The sequence below is a fragment of the Somniosus microcephalus genome, chromosome 1 (assembly GCF_052327205.1).
Source record: "Somniosus microcephalus isolate GS21.2 chromosome 1, FLI_Smic_1.0, whole genome shotgun sequence".
NCBI classification, from domain to species: Eukaryota; Metazoa; Chordata; class Chondrichthyes; order Squaliformes; family Somniosidae; genus Somniosus; species Somniosus microcephalus.
In genome coordinates this window covers 437,651,418-437,671,009 of record NC_140987.1, presented here as the reverse complement: position 1 = coordinate 437,671,009, position 19,592 = coordinate 437,651,418, and the positions used below count along the sequence as shown (strand labels likewise).

At 44.1% G+C, this 19,592-nt stretch overlaps 1 protein-coding gene across 7 annotated transcripts in view; it reads right to left on the bottom strand.

Moving 5' to 3' along the window:
- The window catches only part of LOC147125317 (septin-6), a 110,768-nt gene that overhangs the window by 81,866 nt on the left and 9,310 nt on the right, over positions 1-19,592 (bottom strand). For 6 of the 7 annotated variants that reach the window (XR_015079989.1, XM_086001162.1, XM_086001122.1 and 3 more), the window contains exon 2: positions 10,787-10,901. The exons of the other annotated variant lie outside the window; for it this stretch is intronic. Coding sequence is in view for 5 of the 6 variants with exons in the window: in XM_086001162.1 (XP_085857288.1) it covers positions 10,787-10,901 (115 nt within the window). In the remaining variant the exon portion in view is untranslated. The remainder of the gene's footprint in view (positions 1-10,786; positions 10,902-19,592) is intronic. 7 annotated transcript variants of the gene reach the window in all.

Sequence of the window (19,592 nt, the reverse complement as noted above, 5' to 3'; positions counted from 1 at the left end):
ATCCAAATTCAGTACCCTGTCCCTGCCTTCTCCCCATATCCCTTGATCCCTTTAGCCTTAAGAAATATATCTAACCCCTTCTTGAATATATTTAATGAATTGGCCTCAACTGCCTTCTGTGGTAGAGAATTCCACAGGTTCACCACTCTCGGTGAAGAAATTCCTCCTCATCTCAGTCTTAAATGGCTTACCCCTTATCCTTAGACTGTGACTCCTGGTTCTGGACTCCCCCCACCATCGGGAACATCTCTGTGCTCGTAGGCTGTCTGCCTGTGGTTGGTTAAACTCCAGCAAAACCCCTGCGTTCACTCGGGACTCCCTCGGCAGCTGAGGCCATGGATGCCAAAGATGGGTGAAGGAGGCAAAGTACAAGGTCAGTGTCGGAGGAACAGAGTGTTTGGGAGGGATTGTAGGAGGTTACAAGAGATGGGAAGAGGCAAGGCCATAAATGGATTTAAACACAAGGAAGGGAATTTTGAATTTCAGGCGTTGAGGGGGTGGACCAGGAGCCAACACAGGTAAGGATGGCAGCTGCAATAGGTGAGCAGGACTTGGAGAATAGGATATGGGCAGCAGAGTATTGGATGAATTGAAGTTTCCGGTGGATGGAAGATGGGTGATCAGCCAGGAGAGCATTGGACTCTCTCATCCTCGGAGATGTCACTCAGTGCTGAGACTGAAGGAGGATCTCTCGGGGCAGTAGACAACCAAGGATTTTAAAGGAGGGGAGAGGGCGTGGAATAAGGTGAGGTGCTTGGAGGAGGAGAAGTTGGGAGAGGAGCAAAGAAAGAGACCTAGGTTTGATTTGGCCACAAACGCTACACTGCCACCGAGGTGTTCCGACTGAGGCAGCTGGTGGAAAGTCAAGCCAGGGGCAAGATGCGCCCCCACCCCCCAATTTTCAGTCAAAGCTACGATGTTAACTGCAATCATCCGCAATGAAGTCGTGGATGGCAAGCACCTTGTTCGCCAACGAACAGACATTCCGGAGGGAAAAGCGGCAAAGGGCAGCAATTGCTGATCTGCTCCAGATCCCAAGGGTGCAGCGGCTTGTGCTGGATGTCACAGGGAGGAGGTTGGCGAGGTTAGCCCCCAGTAGGGCATGCTGGGCAGGAAGGTCAGCGAAGAGGGGAGGATGGGGCAATTGGGGTTGCTGCTCCCAAGGAGGCAGCGATCTAATTACATATTCATTTGGCAAACTGTTGGCAGCAGAATCATGATACACAAGGCATACCACCAATGTCAAATAAAGACACACAGTTTCTTTAAATGTTTTCCTAAATGAGGTAATTGTTTAGGCTGATTTATCACATCCAACTAGCTGTCGAACTTGTGGAAATCCTGAGGTTTGGAACAGGTTCAGTTTTGCTGCCTCCCACGCAGACCCAACCCTTTCCCCTTTTAAAAAAAAACACAAAATGGACTTGTGCAACAAAAAATACAACAAAAGTGAAACTGGGCACTGGCTTGGAGCCTTCCTCATTTCCGTAGCTATTACTGCAAAGTTCACTGCCGCGCCATTAGCCTGTAGCATTTTAAACATTGAATCCGCATTTACCTTTATAGTGCTGCAATTAGAGCTTTAGTGAAGCTTAATGGTGTGTGAGTAAACAAGTCAAATGCACTTAAAAAAAAATATACACAAAGAAAAAAACTTACATTTCTACAGGACCTTTCATGACCTCATGACATCACAAAGCACTTTAGAGTCAATGAAGTACTTTAAGTGGAGTCACTGTCGTAATGGAAGGAACGCAGCAGCCAATTTGCAAACAGCAATGTGACAATGACAAGATACTTTGTTCTTAGTGCTGGTAGAACGCCCCTGCTCTTCTTCAAAAGTACAGATGAGAGAGCCCGTTTAACCTATCGATCTAAATTTTTCAGAGAAATGTAGAGTTCCTTCGTCCCGGCAACTGCCTCCTAAACAATCCCACTGCTTTTGTCGCCACTATTCTACATAGTAAATCATTCTACACCATGCAGCGCTTCCTGGCATCAGTCTCCACCGATATTTCCTTGTCCTTCAATTGCTGTTTAGCCTGAATTAGTGCTCCGAACAAACCTTTTCTCTTCTGCTTAGTGTCGTACGTACCTCCACTAAATTCCCTCCCATTCACCTTCTTTTAGAGCGCAAGAGTCCAAGTTTCCACTGAACCATAGACGGTTACAGCGCAGAAAATGGTCATTTATCCCCCGCCCCGAGTCTCTGCTGGTTCCTTGCTGGAGCAATCTAAAACTAATCTCACTGTCCGGCTCTCTCCCCACATCCTCTGCTTCAAATGTTTGCACATTCTTCCCTTAAAAGATGCAATGGTCTCTGCCTCAACCACTCTGTCATTAGAAGACAGGAGCAGGCCATTCGGCCCCTCGAGCCTGTTCCGCCATTTAATGAGATCATGGCTGATCATCCAAATTCAGTACCCTGTCCCTGCCTTCGCCCCATATCCCTTGATCCCTATAGATACATAGAAGATAGCAGGAGTAAATCATTCCATATAAACCTGGCTAAATACATTTTATCCTAACCCCTCTCCTCATTCTCCGGTGAAAATTCTAAATTGATGACCTCTCGTTACTAACGCCCCAACCAGAGGAAATAAGTCTTTCCCTGTTCATCCCATCAAAACCCTTCCTATGTCCTTACAACCTATTAAATCTTCTCTTAGCCTTCTCTGCTCCAGTGGAAATAGTCCCAGTGTCTCAAATTGCACCTCATAACTCACAGCTCCCCATCTCTGGTATCATCCTGGTGAACCTACACTCTAAACTCTACAGCTTTAGTTTCCTTCCACTGCAGACTAGCCATTCATTGCCTTTGTTCCTGTGTTCTGGGCCTCTATTTATAAACCCAAAATGCTATCAGCTTCGTTTTTTTTAATTTTTTTAAATGACTCACTTTTTCAGGGAATTGTGTGCTTGTGTGTTCAGCCACACCATTCAGCATCTTTCCACTCCTTGTTTTACCTTCCAGATTGAACTGCGTCTGCCACCTATATATCTGTTCTGCAAACCTGTATTACAGGAAACTTTCGTTTAACCAGAGGTTAAATGCCCGGAAAGCTCTATCTACCGGCAAAATTCAGGAGCCGTTTCCTATAAGTTTTTTTTTTACTTCTCGTTGCTTTTTTTTTCCAGTCAGGCTCTGCAAGGTCTAGCTGAAGCTGTTGCTTAGCTACAGAGACGCTGTTAAGCTGCGGTCGACTGTTCTGAAGCTGTTGCTAAGCAACAGGGTTTGTTGATTCACACGGAGCTCAAAAGCTCCGTATGTTTTAACATTAGCGCTGGTTTCTACGGCAGTTTTGATGGTACGGCACCAGCTCGGTCCCGTCAGTGCCGGATACCAGAAAGTTTCCTGTATAGCCTTCTAAAGTCTTTTACAATACACTTCACTGCTTGCCAAACCCCCTACTTTTATTTCAGTCAATTTCAACATCAGGCTCCCAATGCCCAAGTCCCAAACCTTCCACTTCTAACTCTTCAAGTCAAGCAACACCCATTAACCCGAACCCTCGGTTTCCTGTCCCTCAGCCAACCTTTTACTCACACTGCTGCATTTCATCTTGTACCATGTCTGACGTTTTGTAAAACATCTCAAACATATACACTACTTCTCCTTTCCCTTCATTTATATGATCAGTCACTTCTTCAAAAAAAACTCATTTGTCAAATATGGCTTGCTGTTAACAAATCCATAGTGGGTGTCGTCTATTATTCCATATACCTTTAACTGCTGATCAATGATCTCAAAATATGGATTCCGAGAGTTTGACCACGTTTCATGTTAGATTAACTGGTCAATAGCTAACCTATTTATATTTCCTTCCCTTCTTGAACAGAGATGTTGCCTTCACTACTCTTTAGGCCAACACAACTTGCATGTCTAATATTTGCGGTTAGAGCCTTGACTCCCACTCTTCTTACTTCCTTCAACAGCCTGGAGTGCACATCATCACCGCTTCGTGACTTTGAGTTCCTCTCTTCTATAGTTAGCCCTCAAAGTTTTTTCACATCCGCCTCTGGTACACCTACAGTTTCACTTCTGCCATCATTTGTAATCACCGGCAAAACATTCATTTATTAACTTGATGACAACTTCATCCTCCACTAGGTTCCACCCAGGGCTCCTTCATCCACGAGTGGCCCTACGTTCTCCAATTATTCTTTTACTTTTAATATATTGATAAAACCCTTATTATTCCTTTTATATTACGCAAGTTTTTTATATAACCTATTTCCTTTTCATAGAATCACAGTTGCAGCACAGGAGGCCATTCATCCCGTCGAGCCCGTGCCATCTCTCTCCAAGAGCACTTCAGCTAGTCCCACTCCCCCGCCCTTTCTCCGTAGCCCTGCAATTTTTTTCTCCTTCAGGTACTTATCCAACTCCCTTTTGAAAGCCACGATTGAGTCTGCCTCCACTACACTTTCAGGCAGTGCATTCCAGATCCTAACCACTCACTGCGTAAAAACGTTTTTCCTCACATCACCTTTTAACCCATCTAATCTCTCTTCACTTCTCCACTACTTCACTTTATATATTCCTCACTATTTTTAAAATATTGTTAGCCCTAATTTTATCATATGCCTCACTTTTAAGTTTTATTTTAGAGTTGATCCTTCTATTTATCACCAGAACTCTCGTTTGATGCAGCCCTTTGTACTCTCTCTCTCTCTCTCTCTCTCTCTCTCTCACACATATTTGAAAATTCCTGTTAACTTTTTTGCCACGTTAATTTGGACCAACTCCCTTCTTAGCTCATTGAACTTGCTTTTTTTCCCCCCCTCCCCAAGTCCAGCACCTCTTCATTATCCTTTTCTATTTTTACATTGAACCTATGTTGTGCTCGCTATATCCCAATTATTTGGCTACTGTCATCAGTTATTTGTCCCAAACTAAAACAAGCAACATTTCTATCCTTGTTAGACTAGAAACATACTAATCTAGGAAGCAGCCTTGAATGCATTCTAAAATGTATTCTCCACTTTGACCACATGAATTGACAAGAGCATGACATAGCTTCAGCACGGTGACTTCAGATCTGTAATATTTTTGACAACATAGGCTTAGCATTCGGTTTGCTTTGTTGATTTATGCTGGGTTGTTGCAGAGTAGTAAAGCTGAGAGTCGCTGGAGTTTAATGTGGGGAAGTGGGAGGTCATCCACTTGAGATCAGAGAAGGACAATTCTGGGTATTTTCTTAATGGTGGGAGATTGGGAGCTGTGGAGGAGCAAAAGGGTTTGGGTGTCCAGGTTCACAAATCACTAAAAGCTCTTGCACAGGTTCAAAGAAGGGTAATGGAACGTTGCCCTTTATCGCGAGGGCTGGAACACAAGAGTAAAAATGTGGTGCTTCAGTTGTACAGAGCCTTGGTTAGACCCTACCTGAAGTACTGCATTCAGCGTTGGGCACTGAACCTTAGAACTGGCCTTGAAGTGTATATAGTGCAGATTCACCAGAATGACGTCGGGGCTTAAAGAATTAAATTAGGGAGTGCAGGTTCGAGTTTAGCAGGTTGAGCAGTGATCTAATCGAGATGTTTAAAATGATAAAAGCGATTCGACAGAACAGACGCAGAGAACCTGTTTTCTCTGGCAGGAGAATCTAGGACAAGGGGGTATAATCTTAAAATATCAGAGCTAGGCCATTTAGAATTGAAATCAGGAAACACTTTTCCCCACACAAAGGGCAGTGGAATTCTAGAACTCTTTCCCTCGCTCCCCCACCCCCGCGTACAATTTCCCAGTCTGCTGTTGCTCCCCTATAATTAGTACCTGAGGTTTACTTTATTTTAGCTAATTCCTTATCCATGTCCAAGCCCTAAACCTATGACGCAGCACTTCATGCAGAACTTTACTGAAGGCGGTTTGGGAAGCTAGGTATACTACATCACAGGGGCTTCTAATATCCACTTAGGAGGTCACTCCCTCAACCAAAGAAGTCACAGAGGCTGGCCGGCCAGGCAGGACCAACCCCCCCCCCCCCCCCAATTCTGAAACTACTGCTATTTCCCAGCTAATCCTGAAGCTTGTTCCCAATGATCAGTTCCATTATTTGACCAGTTACTGATGCACGATTAATGAATCTGTAGCTTTCTGGGCAGACGTAGTTGCCCTTTTTGATCTGGGGAAAAAAAAAACCAGTATGCAACATTAGGGTGAAGCGTTAATGGTGCTCGTGATGGGTACAGTCTGAGGTGATGAAGCAAGAGTCACACAAGACTATGACACATTAAAGTCCATCAACTTAAATGCAGTTTTGCTTACAATGTATTGGCACCAACAGGTTAAATACCTCTGTGGACACTCATTAGATTTCTTCCCCTCAACTCACATCACGCATTGTTCCCAGTCCAAGAGGGCAGACAAGTAGGTGGTTGCCATGACGATACCAACATCATCTGGCAAGCTATTAGGAGGCACCAGACCACCAGATATATTGATACGCTCTTTTGACTTCCTCTCCCACCCAGAAAATGCCAGTTTCTTTTTTTTTTTACATGGTCTGGCTCAGTTCAGGAGTCCTTCAGAGAATTTCAACGGCATACGCAGCCAGTGGCTTAGAGTTCCAGCCCAGCAGCCTTATGACCTCCACCCAGACAGCCCAGGTAAGAGAAGGTAATGAATGCTAATAGCTAAAAATCATCAGTAAATCAATCATTCAGGAAATTAAAAATCAGCTTAATGGTCACATCTGCTCTACTGCACTGGAACAAAGGGACCTTTCAATCTCCTGTCCTCACGGTTGAAGCCAAAATGGCAAGTGTATAAAAAAATATAGGCAGCAGGATTCCACTTGCCATTTATAAGTTACTTATGTTTCAAATGAAGGCAAAAATAACCAAAGCATTTGAGCCTTAATTCCTTGAAGGATCACTGGAGCGTGGTCGGACTTCTCTCGGGTATCTTACCTCAGTAAGCCACTGAATGGTTAGGCAGATCCATGCAAATATAACCCTCGCTTTCTCCCAATTCCTTCCTTCCTTGCACTGCAAATATTTGAACTTGCTCATTTATATATATATTAAAAAAAACCACAAGACTTTGTGTTGTCACTTGCAAGATCGAGCCACCACAACAATCTATTCTATTTTACCCTTTAGTAGACCACGCTCAATGCAGAGAATAGCAACTTTAGCCCAAATTGTGCAAGCGAGGATTACTTTATCCCGTTTAGTGAGTTACAGTACTACAGGAAACTTTGGTTTATCCGGAGGTTATATATCCAGAATACTCGATCCAACAGCAAAAATCAGGAGCCATTTTCTATAAGTTTTTTTAGTTCTCGTTGCTTTTTTTTCCCCCCCAGTCAGCCACTGCAAGGTCTGTAGCTATAGCAACAGCTTCAGCTAGAGACGCTTGCAGCTGCAGCTGCCTGTTTAGAAGCTGTTGCTAAGCAACAGTGTTTGTTGTCAGATACGGAGATGAAAACCTCCGTATGCTTCAACATTAACTTTGTACGTCCGGCAGTTTTGATAGATCCGGCAACAGCTCGGTCCCGTTGGTGCCGGATATCACAAAGTTTCCTGTACTTTAAACCGAAGTGTGTGATTAACAATGAGAAGTTAATAGACACTTAGTGATGCTGGTGGCATGGCAAACAAAAATCAGTCTTTGGACCATGTGGATTATGATAAATTCGAGATATTTCTGATTGCATTAGAAGCAAAAGTGCCTTGCACAATTTTTAAATTTTTTTTTTTTTTTTTTTTAAAAACAGCATCAGCTTTAATGGAGGTATTCAGCAAAACTGTAAAGACCATGAACTGGCACCTATTCACAATGCTATCCTTTCAAGCCATGAACTGTAACATCCATCAGTTCTTGACGACATTATTTTGCACTCCCAATAGAAATACCTGCAGGTTTAGCAGTGAGATGGCAGAAACATCCACAAAGTTGGCAGTGAGGCACCACCACAGAAGCAATTCTCGGAATAATCCAATTTGCATAAGACAAGCCGAGTTGAAACTTGCGATGCCTTACCTTGCAAGCTTCATTAATATAGTGAAAGATGCACAAATCAGGAGTGTCACAGACAGCAAGTAATACCTGAAAGCCTTTCAGTCAAGCTAGGCACCATTAGTGCAATGTCACTCAATGCTTCAGTGAAGAAAGATATAGCGCCGATCACAACATTCCAAAGCACTTCACGGCAAATTAAGTACTTTTGAAGTGTAGCCCCTATTGTAATGTAGAGAAACGCGGCGATCAATTTACACACAAGTTCCCGCAAACAGCAATGAGATAAATGACCAGATCATCCGTTTTTGGTTGAGGGATAAAAACTGGCCAGGACACTGGGGAGAACTCTCCTGCTCATTCTTTGAATAGTAAGCACACAAGAATTAGGAGCAGGACCCTCGAGCCTGCTCCGCCGATCAATAAGATCATGGCCAATGGATCAGTGCTCTGGGATCTTTTACGTCTATCCGAGAGGGCAGACAGGACCTCAGTTTAACATCTCACCCAGAAGACAGCACCTCTGATCAGCACTGTACTGAAGTGTCAGCCTAAAATTACCTGCTCCAATCCTGCCGTGGGGCTTGAACCCACGACCGTCTGACTCAGACGCAAGAACGCTACCCAGTAATTCAATTCTTCCAGATATTAATTATGTCAGCGTTTAAATGCATCTGACAAACTGGATCAAGTGTTAAGTTTGCTTCAGCAAGTTACATCACGAGGCAGAAAAACTACCAACATGCAAAGTATTAAAAAATTACAGTTACAGTCTCTTCTCCTCCCTCAATTTTCAACATTAAAAAAAAAATTAAATTAAACCACACTCCTCGAGAAGCGCAAAATTCTCACATATAAAAATAGGATTATGGCATACATCCACTGAACTGAGCCATCATGTGTACTAGCCTGGAGTAGAGAAAACGGCCGTCAGTAATTAGCTTTAACCTACATTTGAATAGTTTAACTGAAGAGTAATTGCAGAAATTCAGCAAAGTATAATTATTTTCAGAATGTTTGGAATTAAAGACCTACATATACCCAAGGGGGGGGGGGGGGAAATCTATTGTAATTTGAACTCCCTACAGGGCAGGGGCTTAATTAAAGTGATAGTGAAATTGAAAAAACAGTCCTATTAGTGCTGGGGCCTGGGTTTCAAATCAATGAGACAGATTTCCCTCATGATGGCCCTGAAAAAGCACAATTTAGTCTGACTCCATTTCCAGTGGATGCAAGTCCAGGGCACATAACTGTTAATGTTTCCATTCTTTATACAGGAAACTTTTTTTTAAGCCGGCACCGACGTGGTGCCGGTTCATCAAAAATTCCGGATAACCGAACGCTATAGTAAAAGATACGGAGAGCTGACAGCTCCATATAAAGCAACAAACCCAGTTGCTTAGCAACAGGTTCAGAACAATGGCCACAAGTTCCAAGCGTCTCTGCAGCTTAGCAACAGCTGCAGCCACACCCTTGCACAGCAACAGATCGACGAAGGCAAGTAATAAAACTTACCTGAACCTACTCCTGAATTTTGCCGGTTAACCGAGATTTCCGGTTATTTAGGTGCCGGTAAATCGAAAGTTTCCTGTATACAGTTGTCAGTGAGGCCAATAGTAAGACAATAAATAATGGCCGTGCGGTTGATAGTGAGGAAGAAAGCTGTAGACTGCAGGCAGATGTCAATGGGCTGGTCAGATGGGCAGAAAAGTGGCAAATGGAATTCAATCTGGAGAAGTGTGAGGTAATGCATTTGGGGAAGGTTAACAAGGCAAGGGAATACACTATAAAATGGTAGGATATTGAGAAGTGTAGAGGAACAGAGGGACCTTGGAGTGCATGTCCACAGATCCCTGAAGGTAGTAGGCCAAGGCATAGAATATAAGAGCAGGGAGGTTATGCTTGAACTGTATAAAACACTAGTTAGGCCGCAGCTAGAATACTGTGTACAGTTCTGGTCACCACACCACAGTAAGGATGTGATTGAACTAGAGAGGGTACAGAGGAGATTTACGAGGATGTTGCCAGGACTGGAGAATTTTAGCTATGACTAAAGATTGGATAGGCTGGGGTTGTTTTCTTTGGAACAGAGCAGGCTAAGGAGAGACATAATTGAGGTGTATAAAATTATGAGGGGCCTAGATAGAGTCGATAGGAAGGACCTATTTCCCTTAGCAGAGGGGTCAATAACCAGGGGGGCATAGATTTAAAGTAATTGTTGAGAAATGTTTTCATCCAGGAGGGTGGTGGGGGTCTGGAACGCACTGCCTGAAAGGGCGGTAGAGGCAGAGACCCTCATCACATTTAGAAAGTACTTGGTTATGCACTTAAAGTGCTGTAACCTGCAAGGCTACGGGCCAAGAGCTGGGAAGTGGGATTAGGCTGGATCGCTCTTTTCAATTGGCGCAGACACAATGGGCCAAATGACCTCTCTCTGTGCCGCAAATTTCTATGATTCTATGATAGTGCAAACATGCAATGCCATTGGCTGGGAACACAGGAACAGGAGAAGGCCATTCAGCCCCTCAAGCCTGTTCCGCCATTCAATTATATCATGGCTGATCTTGGGAGCGGGTGGGTGACCTCTCAATGGTTACTGTTGACGGCAGTGAAGAGTTTTCTCTAATGCATCTGACCTATGAGCATACATACCCTGGAAAATGCTCAATACTGGGCAGAGGAAGAGCAAACGCCTGCCACTTAAGAACCGCTGCCCTTCACCTTTTGATGAGCCTTAGGGTTCATTAAGACATAACACCACGGAGTCAGCCTGCCAGCCATTACGAGAGGCTCGTGTCAGAATTCCGCCAGTTAAATACTCACCCACACACAAGATGTTGAAGCAGAAGCCCTGACACACTGACTTGTTGACCAACTGGTCTGGCATACTGTCAAAGCCAACGTGCCCAGTCAGCGATAGGCTGCGGGCACCTTCGGTCTGGAAAACAGGAAAAGCAAATTAGGGGGTGGCGGTCACACGAGCTGTACCGAGCTGAAATGTTATTTTGTCATATTTAAAGGTTTATTGCTAATTATTTACCAATATAGTACTTCAAAATAGAATAGTGAAGGCACATTATCATAAGGGCATAATTAGGGACAACGATGATTTATTAATTGTGTAACGACTGGCCAGACAGAAGCTACCTATAACACATGACTGGAGGTTACTGACTCTAAACTGCATAGCCCCCCAGAGGTAAACCAGCCAATCCGAATGTCCAAGTTACATCACGTCATAGTCCTTGGCACTGCAGATGATTCATATATTATGACATCTCCTCCACTAACAGGCAGCAATGATTTTGTTTTTAAATCTATTTAGGTGACTTTAAAAACCTGATTTGCATCGGTTAACAGGTATCGCCGGAACGCAAGCCTCACAATTTCGTAAAACTGACCACTAAACCATCACGTGGCAGCCACTCGACGTCAGTAAGGAACGCCATTTAAAAGGCGTCCTTTAAATATACCAATTTCACTGCTTTCCAAAATTCATAGGATCATGTTCAAAAAAAAAACAGCGTTTACTCCAGTGATTAGAAATAAAATGTGACAAATTACTGCAGCACAGAATGATAATGTTCTTGCGCTGAACAAGATACCTTTAATGACGTGGCCTACTGAAAGACAGATGTTTTCACAGCCTGTCGACTAGGCCCCCTCGGGATACACAAAAAAAGGAACAATCACAGTTTGAAGGCGAGGGGTTTAAAATGAAGCAAATTCTGTCGTTATGGTTACATCAATTATTCAGCTGGCAGGTCAGTTAGGAATCTGAACTGTTACAGCATCACACAGTTAGAAGCATAACAATTCATTACATCACAACAGGAAGTTAGAATGGGCTTCAAGGATCAAAGTGGAGTGGTAGCTTCTTAGATTATTATCGATATATACCAGGTACACTATAAACCATGTATCATACAGCAAAATCAAAATGTTGAGAGCGGGTCAGTCAGATCAGATCACGATTCACGGTGGCATTCTGACATCCATCAGCATTCATCAACTGAATGAATACTGGAACGCAGTTCCCAGATGAGAGAAAACATCTTGGATCATTTTTGTTTGACAATTTGATTTTTTGCTCTTCACTGTACGTCATCTGAACTCCCTGTTTTTGCCTCATTTCCAGCCTATAAATATACAATACGCGCTTTACACCCTTGCCTCTGGAAGACCACAGGAGTTGCTCTTTTTTTGAAAGTACAAGTGTTCTAAAAAGGTCGTCAGAGTCAAACCCAAAGGCAGAACTCTTCCTCTGCAGGACAATTCTCCCTCCCGGCGGGAAAGCATCTGGTTCCCTCTCGGTGAGAAAGCATCTGGTTCCCTCTCGGTGACTGCCACAGCAGCGCAAGCTAGAGCTGAAGCTCAATCTTCAGCCTACTCATTCCCCCTGGACGGCAAGCACAATGCAGAAGTATGGAATATCCAATGGACTATGTACCTGTCCAATTCCAGCCACCATTCCCTATATCCTAGGATTTTAAATACATCCAAAAATGTATTCCATTTTTCATTTGAAACCATCAGGTTCACTACATACGATAACAAAATACTGCGGATGCTGGAAATCCGAAACAACAGAAAACGCTGGGAAAACTCAGCAGGCCAGGGCAGCATCCGTGGAGAGAGAAACGAAGTCAACGTTTCCAGGTCGAGAACCCGTCGGCAGAACTGGAAAAAAAAAGCAGGGAAAGGGATAGAATTTAAAGCAAGTTAGGGGCTGGGAAAGGGGGGAGGGGATGGAAAGAACAAAAGGGAAGGTCAGTGATAGGATAGAAAACAGGAGAGATTAAGAGACATTAAGAGATATTCAAGGAGCAAAGGATGGTTCTGGATGAAGTGTGAATGGCGCTGGCAGAGTGATGGACAGCTGCCATGTGGGGGGGGAAGAAAAAAGCCCAGACAAGTGTGGATTAAAAGAGAAAAAAAAATATATATATATATATATATATATATATATATGTGATAGGGGCCGAGGTTATGATCTGAAATTGTTGAACTCTATGTTGAGTCCAGAGGGCTGTAGAGTGCCTAATCGAAAGTTCACTATGTGACTAGGGTCACTACATAGTCAGTGCCACTGGCACTTGCAAGTGAAACCCCACATTGGTGGTTTAACATTATGTCATTAAACCTTACTGCAAAGACTTTGACTACTACTTCTCACCGATGGCCAGGGATGTCTTGATGGCAAATTATGCCAAACTGTAGCACCTATCTGACTAGTTGCATTGCCTTGCAATCAACACACGTATCCAATACTAAAAAAAAGTACTAGCAAAGTATTTACAGAACCACACTGTTCGACAAGAGAAGGATCAATATATTTGGTTGAATTATAAACTTTACCAATGGACGATTGAAAAGACTGCCAATTTAATCAGTTTGGTGTGCTGCAGGTCATCAACGAAGTATCTGTCTTTATGGCGTCACTGGCATTGAAGTGAGACCCAGTGTCTGTGGTGCAATATTACGCCATTTAATATACGATTGGTATTCATATTTAACAAAGGGAACAAATCTAATCCTGCCAACTGCAGACCCATCAGTCTTGCATTGATTTCTGGTAAAATAATGGAATTGACCATCGGGCTAACCCGTATGAGAATATACAAACATACGAGTAATGAAGGACAGGAAAAGACCCTCTGATCCATCCAGCCTGGCCTTGTGCCTCACAATACTGCACATACATTCCCCATCTGATAAATAATAGCCGACATGGCTTTGGGAAGAGAAGATCCTACCTAACCAACTTCACTGACTTTTTTTTTTGAGGAAGTGGCATTGATGAACAGTGGAAAACATATGACATGATTTCCAAAAAACCCTCGTTAAAATTCCAAAGCATACCATTGAAACTGAATGTAGTATTTGTCGAAGGAGCGATGTCAGAGTGGGGGGGGGGGGGGGGGGGGGGGGAGGGTGGAATACTGAGTGGAGTGACGTGGGATCAGTTCTTGGGCCTTTTTATTGTCCCTGATCTGCACCAGCCACTTGGATTCAGAAAGCCAATGCAAAGCGGTCAAATTTGCAAACGGGTTCAGGGAAGTAGCCAGAGGGCTACAAAAAAGGACGAACAAAATCCGCAAGCGAGCAAATCAGTGGCAGTGAAATTCAATATAGATAACTGCAAGGTACCCCACACTGGAAGGACAAACATGCGTCACATGGAGGGTGTAGAAATAGCCAAAGGCGCAGCGGAAAGGAAAGCAAAGAGAATACTAAATTACATTGTTCGATCAGTCGAGGAGAACAAGGACGATTTCAAACATAAAATAAAAATGGCCTAGAAGTTGCGGTCGGAGGCGTACTTCCGGAGTACCTCTCCGACCCGCGAAACATTTCCGAAATTACCTCCTGGCGCCCGGGCTGCGAAGAGTTGCGGTCTCGGGCCTCGAGATGAAGGGCAGCGTATCGGCCCACGGATCCCAGGGACGCAGGCGGTTCGGAAGCGTACCTGGGATCACGTGAGCCCAGTCCTCCAATGACAAAAGGAGAATTCCATTGCAATCATTTACAAAGGGAATCCCCTAATGATATGCAATGGAATCCCCATATCTAACAATTATACAATGTACAGAATTGCAATTTTATTCATAAGTTCCTTCATTGCAGCAACCTCAACAAAAATTTCATCTTTTGATCATTTTAAACATCATTAAGACTGTAATCCGGGACAATATTTGCATAAACTCATTTAATAAAGTGTATGCGCATAATTTAGGATGTAAAAATGTTTAATTTAAGCCTTAGATATTCCCTTACGCCGAAACAGGCCCTACGCCTGCTTGCATCAACCGTAAGACTCACATGGGCAATCGCTGGCCAGTTGCTAGGCAAATAGCCCAACTCTGTGCCAGCAACTCTCAAGTTTTCAGGCGGTTCGAATGATCTGTCAAGGCGTACAGAACTTGTGGAGCATATCAAAGGGAAGACGACAGCGTGCTCAGTCAGGCACTGCAATTTCAGGGCCAGTGTTCCCTGGTCAGACCAGTTCTCGAGTACTATATGTTTAATTTTGGTCACCTAGACATACAGAAAATATCCACGCTATGGAGGCAGTTCAGACAAGAGCCACTGGTGTCACAGAAATCACAGAAATCCCACAGTGCAGATAGAGGCCATTTCGGCCCATCGAGCCTGCACTGACACATATCCCACCCGATCCCCGTAACCCCACGTATTTAATCCCCCTAACACTAAGGGTCAATTTATCATAGCCAATCAACCTTATCCGCACATCTTTGGACTGTGGGAGGGAACCGGAGCACCCGGAGGAAACCCACGCAAACACAGGGAGAATGTGCAAACATTCAAGTTACGGGGAAAACCCGGGGAAGCTGTGGTTCTTTAAGCTTTGAAAAGAGGCGACTGATTGGGGACCTTATATCAGTATCCAGAGCTCTAATTCAAGTCAAGTACACAGGAACAAGGTACTGATAAAAGGAAAGCCCAGGACAGATGGGAGGATCTTCATGCACTTGGAATGGTCTGGTAGGGTAGGGGAGGCAAAAACCTCAGATTCATTCATGGTGTAATTGGATGAATTGATGAAAGGGAAATGTTACTTTTTAAATTCCGAATGGAGGAGATATGATGAGCCCAATCATCCATCTCCTCTGCATCCATCTCATGATCTCGTATGGAAATAGTCTTAGATTTATTGAACACCTTATGGTATCTCTCAAACTTTTCAGAGTGCTCACATACAATGAAGTGCAGTGCCTTTCACTGTAGTGGCCATTCTGCAAATGGCATTGAGATGAATGACCAGTTAATCTGTTTTTGATAGTGTTGGTTGAGGAAGAAATGTTGGAAAGGATACCTGAAAAAATTCCTTGCGCCTCTTCATTTACTACCATGGGACCTTTAACATTCACCTGAACCATGAAACTAGGCCAACAGAAATCTTGCTTCAGCATTTCATCTGAAGGATGGTACCTCTGAGAATATAGTAATCCCTCAGTGATGCAGTGGAGTGTCAGCCTAGATAATATGGTCGAGTCCCAGAGTGCAGTATCAACCCACAATCCTGTGACTCAAGTGTATTACCAACTGAGCCAAGAGGACAGTGAGCAGAGTGTATTGTAGGACTACTACGATAGCAAAATACTGCAGATGCTGGAAATCCGAAATAACAACAGAAAATGCTGGAAAAACTCAGCAGGCCAGGCAACATCCGTGGAGAGAGAAATAGAGTCAACGTTTCGGGTTTAACCCTTTTTCAAAACTGGAAAGGAAATGAAATAGATCGAAAGGCAGGGCTGGGAGAGAACAAAAGAAGTGAAGAGACATTAAGAGGTATTCAAAACGAGACGAGATGGTGATAGGACTAGTGGAGACAAAAGACGGCTCTAGATTAGGTGTGAAATGCGTTGGCAGAATGAGAGACCGCTGCCATGTGGGAGAAAAAAAAGGGGGGAGGGCCAAAACAAAGATGTGGATAAAATATAAGCAAAAATGTAATAGGGGCCGAGGTTATGATCTGAAATTGTTGAACTCGATATTGAGTCCGGAAGGCTGTAAAGTGCCTAATCGGAAGATGAGGTGCTGTTCCTCGAGTTTACGTTGAGCTTCCGTGGAACAATGCAAGAGCCCGAGTACAGTGAGGTCCGAGTGGGAATGGGACAGTGAATGAAAGTGACAGGCAACCGGAAGCTCGGGGTCCCCCTTACGGACTGAACGGAGGTGCTCCGCAAAGCGGTCACCCAATCTGCATTTGGTCTCCCCAATGTAGAGGAGACCACATCGTGAGCAGCGAATACAGTAGACTAGATTGCAAGAAGTACAAGTAAATCACTGTTTCACCTGGAAGGGGTGTTTGGGGCCCTGGACAGTGGGAAGGGGGGGGAGGTAGAAGGGCAGGTGTTCCATCTCCTGCGTAGGACTACATTGTCTGCTGTACTGTGACAGCCAACAGATCTAACCAGTGACTGCAGATCAAAGAATGAATCAGATAACAACACAACTTGTATTTATATAGAGCCTTTAATGTAGTAAAACATCCCAAGGCGCTTCACAGGAGTATTAAAAGACAAAAATTTTGACACCGAGCCACATTAGGGCAGGTGACCAAAAGATTGGTCAAAAAGGTAGGTTTTAAGGAATGTCTTAAAGGAGGAAAGAGAAGTAGCGAGGCGGAGAGGTTTAGGCCGGGAATTCCAGAGCTCAGGGCCTAGGCAACAGAAGGCACGGCCACCAACGGTTGAGCAATTATAATCAGGGATGCTCAAGAGGGCAGATATCTCGGAGGGGGTTGTGGGGCTGAAGGAGATTAGAGATAGGGAGGGGCGAAGCCATGGAGGGATTTGAAAACAAGGATGAGAATTTTGAAATCGAGGCGGGTGCCAATGTAGCTCAGCGAGCACAGGGACGATGGGTGAACAGGACTTGGTGCGAGTTAGGATACGGACAGCCAAGTTTTATGAAATCAGCGACTATATGGACAGACTGGCAAGGACCTCCAGCTATACAACCTTTCTCTCCTATTCGGAAAGACCAACCCCAGTGGCTATTTAATTTCAGTTGACCCAGATTGGTGCATTTCAGAATCCCTCAGCAGTGTCACAAGAGGGAATGCTTTGGGGCAACAGAACCCTTCACTAGCACAGAGAAAACTAGCCCGTAGCGGGAGGTATAGCTCATTTTGAGCCAATCTGAAGTAATTCAGAACTCTGCCTCCCAGTCCATCCCACTTTAAAAAAAACAAGATGGAGGCTAATATATGATAAACCCGAGATCCAAATCAATAAAAGGGTGATTCCGCAGGTACCTTTATTTCCAAAGCCAGCCTTGGTGTTAGGCTGGTTTTGGAAATAGCAATCTTCCATTACACGAGCAGAAAGTTTCACTCAGTAAAAGTTTCACGTACAAAATAGACTTGCAAACATTGCACAAGACGTTATACAAAGGTGGTTTCAAAGCAGAATTACACAGGGCAGAAGCAGACTCGACGGAATGACAGTTTGTATGTGGTTTCCTGTTTCCTCTCTTCACTCCCTTCAGTTTCTGTAGCAGCCACCATTGCAATTTGCTTCAGGCTTTGAAAAAAAAATCGGTGAAAGAAAAAAAAACCAATTTCCACACAGAAAGCCCTGAAGCAGTTACGTGAATTTATTTGGCATGGAAAGCTGTGGAAATTGCATCTTGGTTTCATCAGATCCTGTCCCGTGGCAACGCCCGTGGTTTACCCGGAGTGAGGTTTCCTCAGCTGCTGAAATGGAACTGTGCTTAACCTAGCCTGTCTCAAAGGCTATCGCTCTGGTTATTTGCTGCAGGGAAGTGGTCTAAATAAGCACATTCTGAGGCGTATTAGGGGGGGCGGGGGGGAGAGGAGAAGTTCTGTAAACTGGCAGCTGCTTGCAAAGCAGGCAGGAAATTACTGGCTTAGATTGCCAAGTTGTGATTTGTTGCAGTTTTATTAATGACATGCGAGACAATCACGTGCAGTCGTGACACTTTGCACGCATGACACTTTCAAAAGTGAGGAGCACCATACAATTCATTGGCTGGTTAGTCAGGTTCAGCCGCTCACCTTGCCTTCCCCTTTTAAGGACACTGCTTCAAGCACGCCCTCTGAGGAAGTGGCCTACCCTAACCATGAGGTCAATGTGTTTAATTGCTGTTTGGTGAAGGAAAACTTTGCAGATTGCTTGTAAATTTCCAACTTTGAAGCGTGCAGTCTGGAATGCAATGAATGCTCTCAAAGCTTTTGTATTATATTTGATTTATGAAGCCGCCTTTCCAAATTCAGGTAAGTTAGCGCAGGTATTGCATTTAATTTTTTTTTTTTAATTGCTCGTTAGAAAGGCGACGGATGCCGGTGTTGGAAAAAGGAACACTTTTCCAATTCAGGCAGCCACCATCAGCATCAAGCACTCCCGGGTCAAGTGCAGCAAATCGAGACTGCCCGAACTCATTTCATACAAGGGCCCTTGCAGCCAGCTTCCAGAGGGGAAAGGCGAGTGTGTCTAACTGTGTGTGTACCCAGTTCCCCATCGTATGTGGTTTGCTGAATGACTAACAACGTGCCCTTTTGTATTCTGCCCAGAACCAGCTTCTCGGCAGTTCTACTGGGAATGTTGCTCTCTTCACAGAAACTGCACGTTGCCAAGGCTGAGAGTTTTCACAAACAGTGTTTATTCTAATCTGAAATAAGACGGAGTCATCAGTCAGCGCAAACTTCCAGTACGGGCTAGCTTTTGCAGGATTAGGCAAAAATGCAGGTATCACAAGCAGCCGTTTGAGACACTTTCTCAGCCAAGCACTCATGAGTACTTTGGTCATCAGAATCCAACAAGAAATAGATACGCCTGCATGACTCGGTGCATAGTACCAAAATACTCGCAACTGGATCACTTTAGATGCGAAATGTTTGGACAATAACTATCGGGAAAGGCTGAACAGGCTGGGGCGCTTTTCTCAAAATAAGAGAGAAGGCTGAGGGGTGACCTGATAGAGGTCTTTAACATTATGGAGGGGTTTGATAGAGATGTTTCCACTTGTGGGGGGGGGGGAAAGAGACCAGAACTAGGGGCCATAATAATAAAACCATCACTAATGAATCCAATAGGGAATTCAAGAGGAACTTCCTTAACCAGAGTGGTTCGAATGTGCA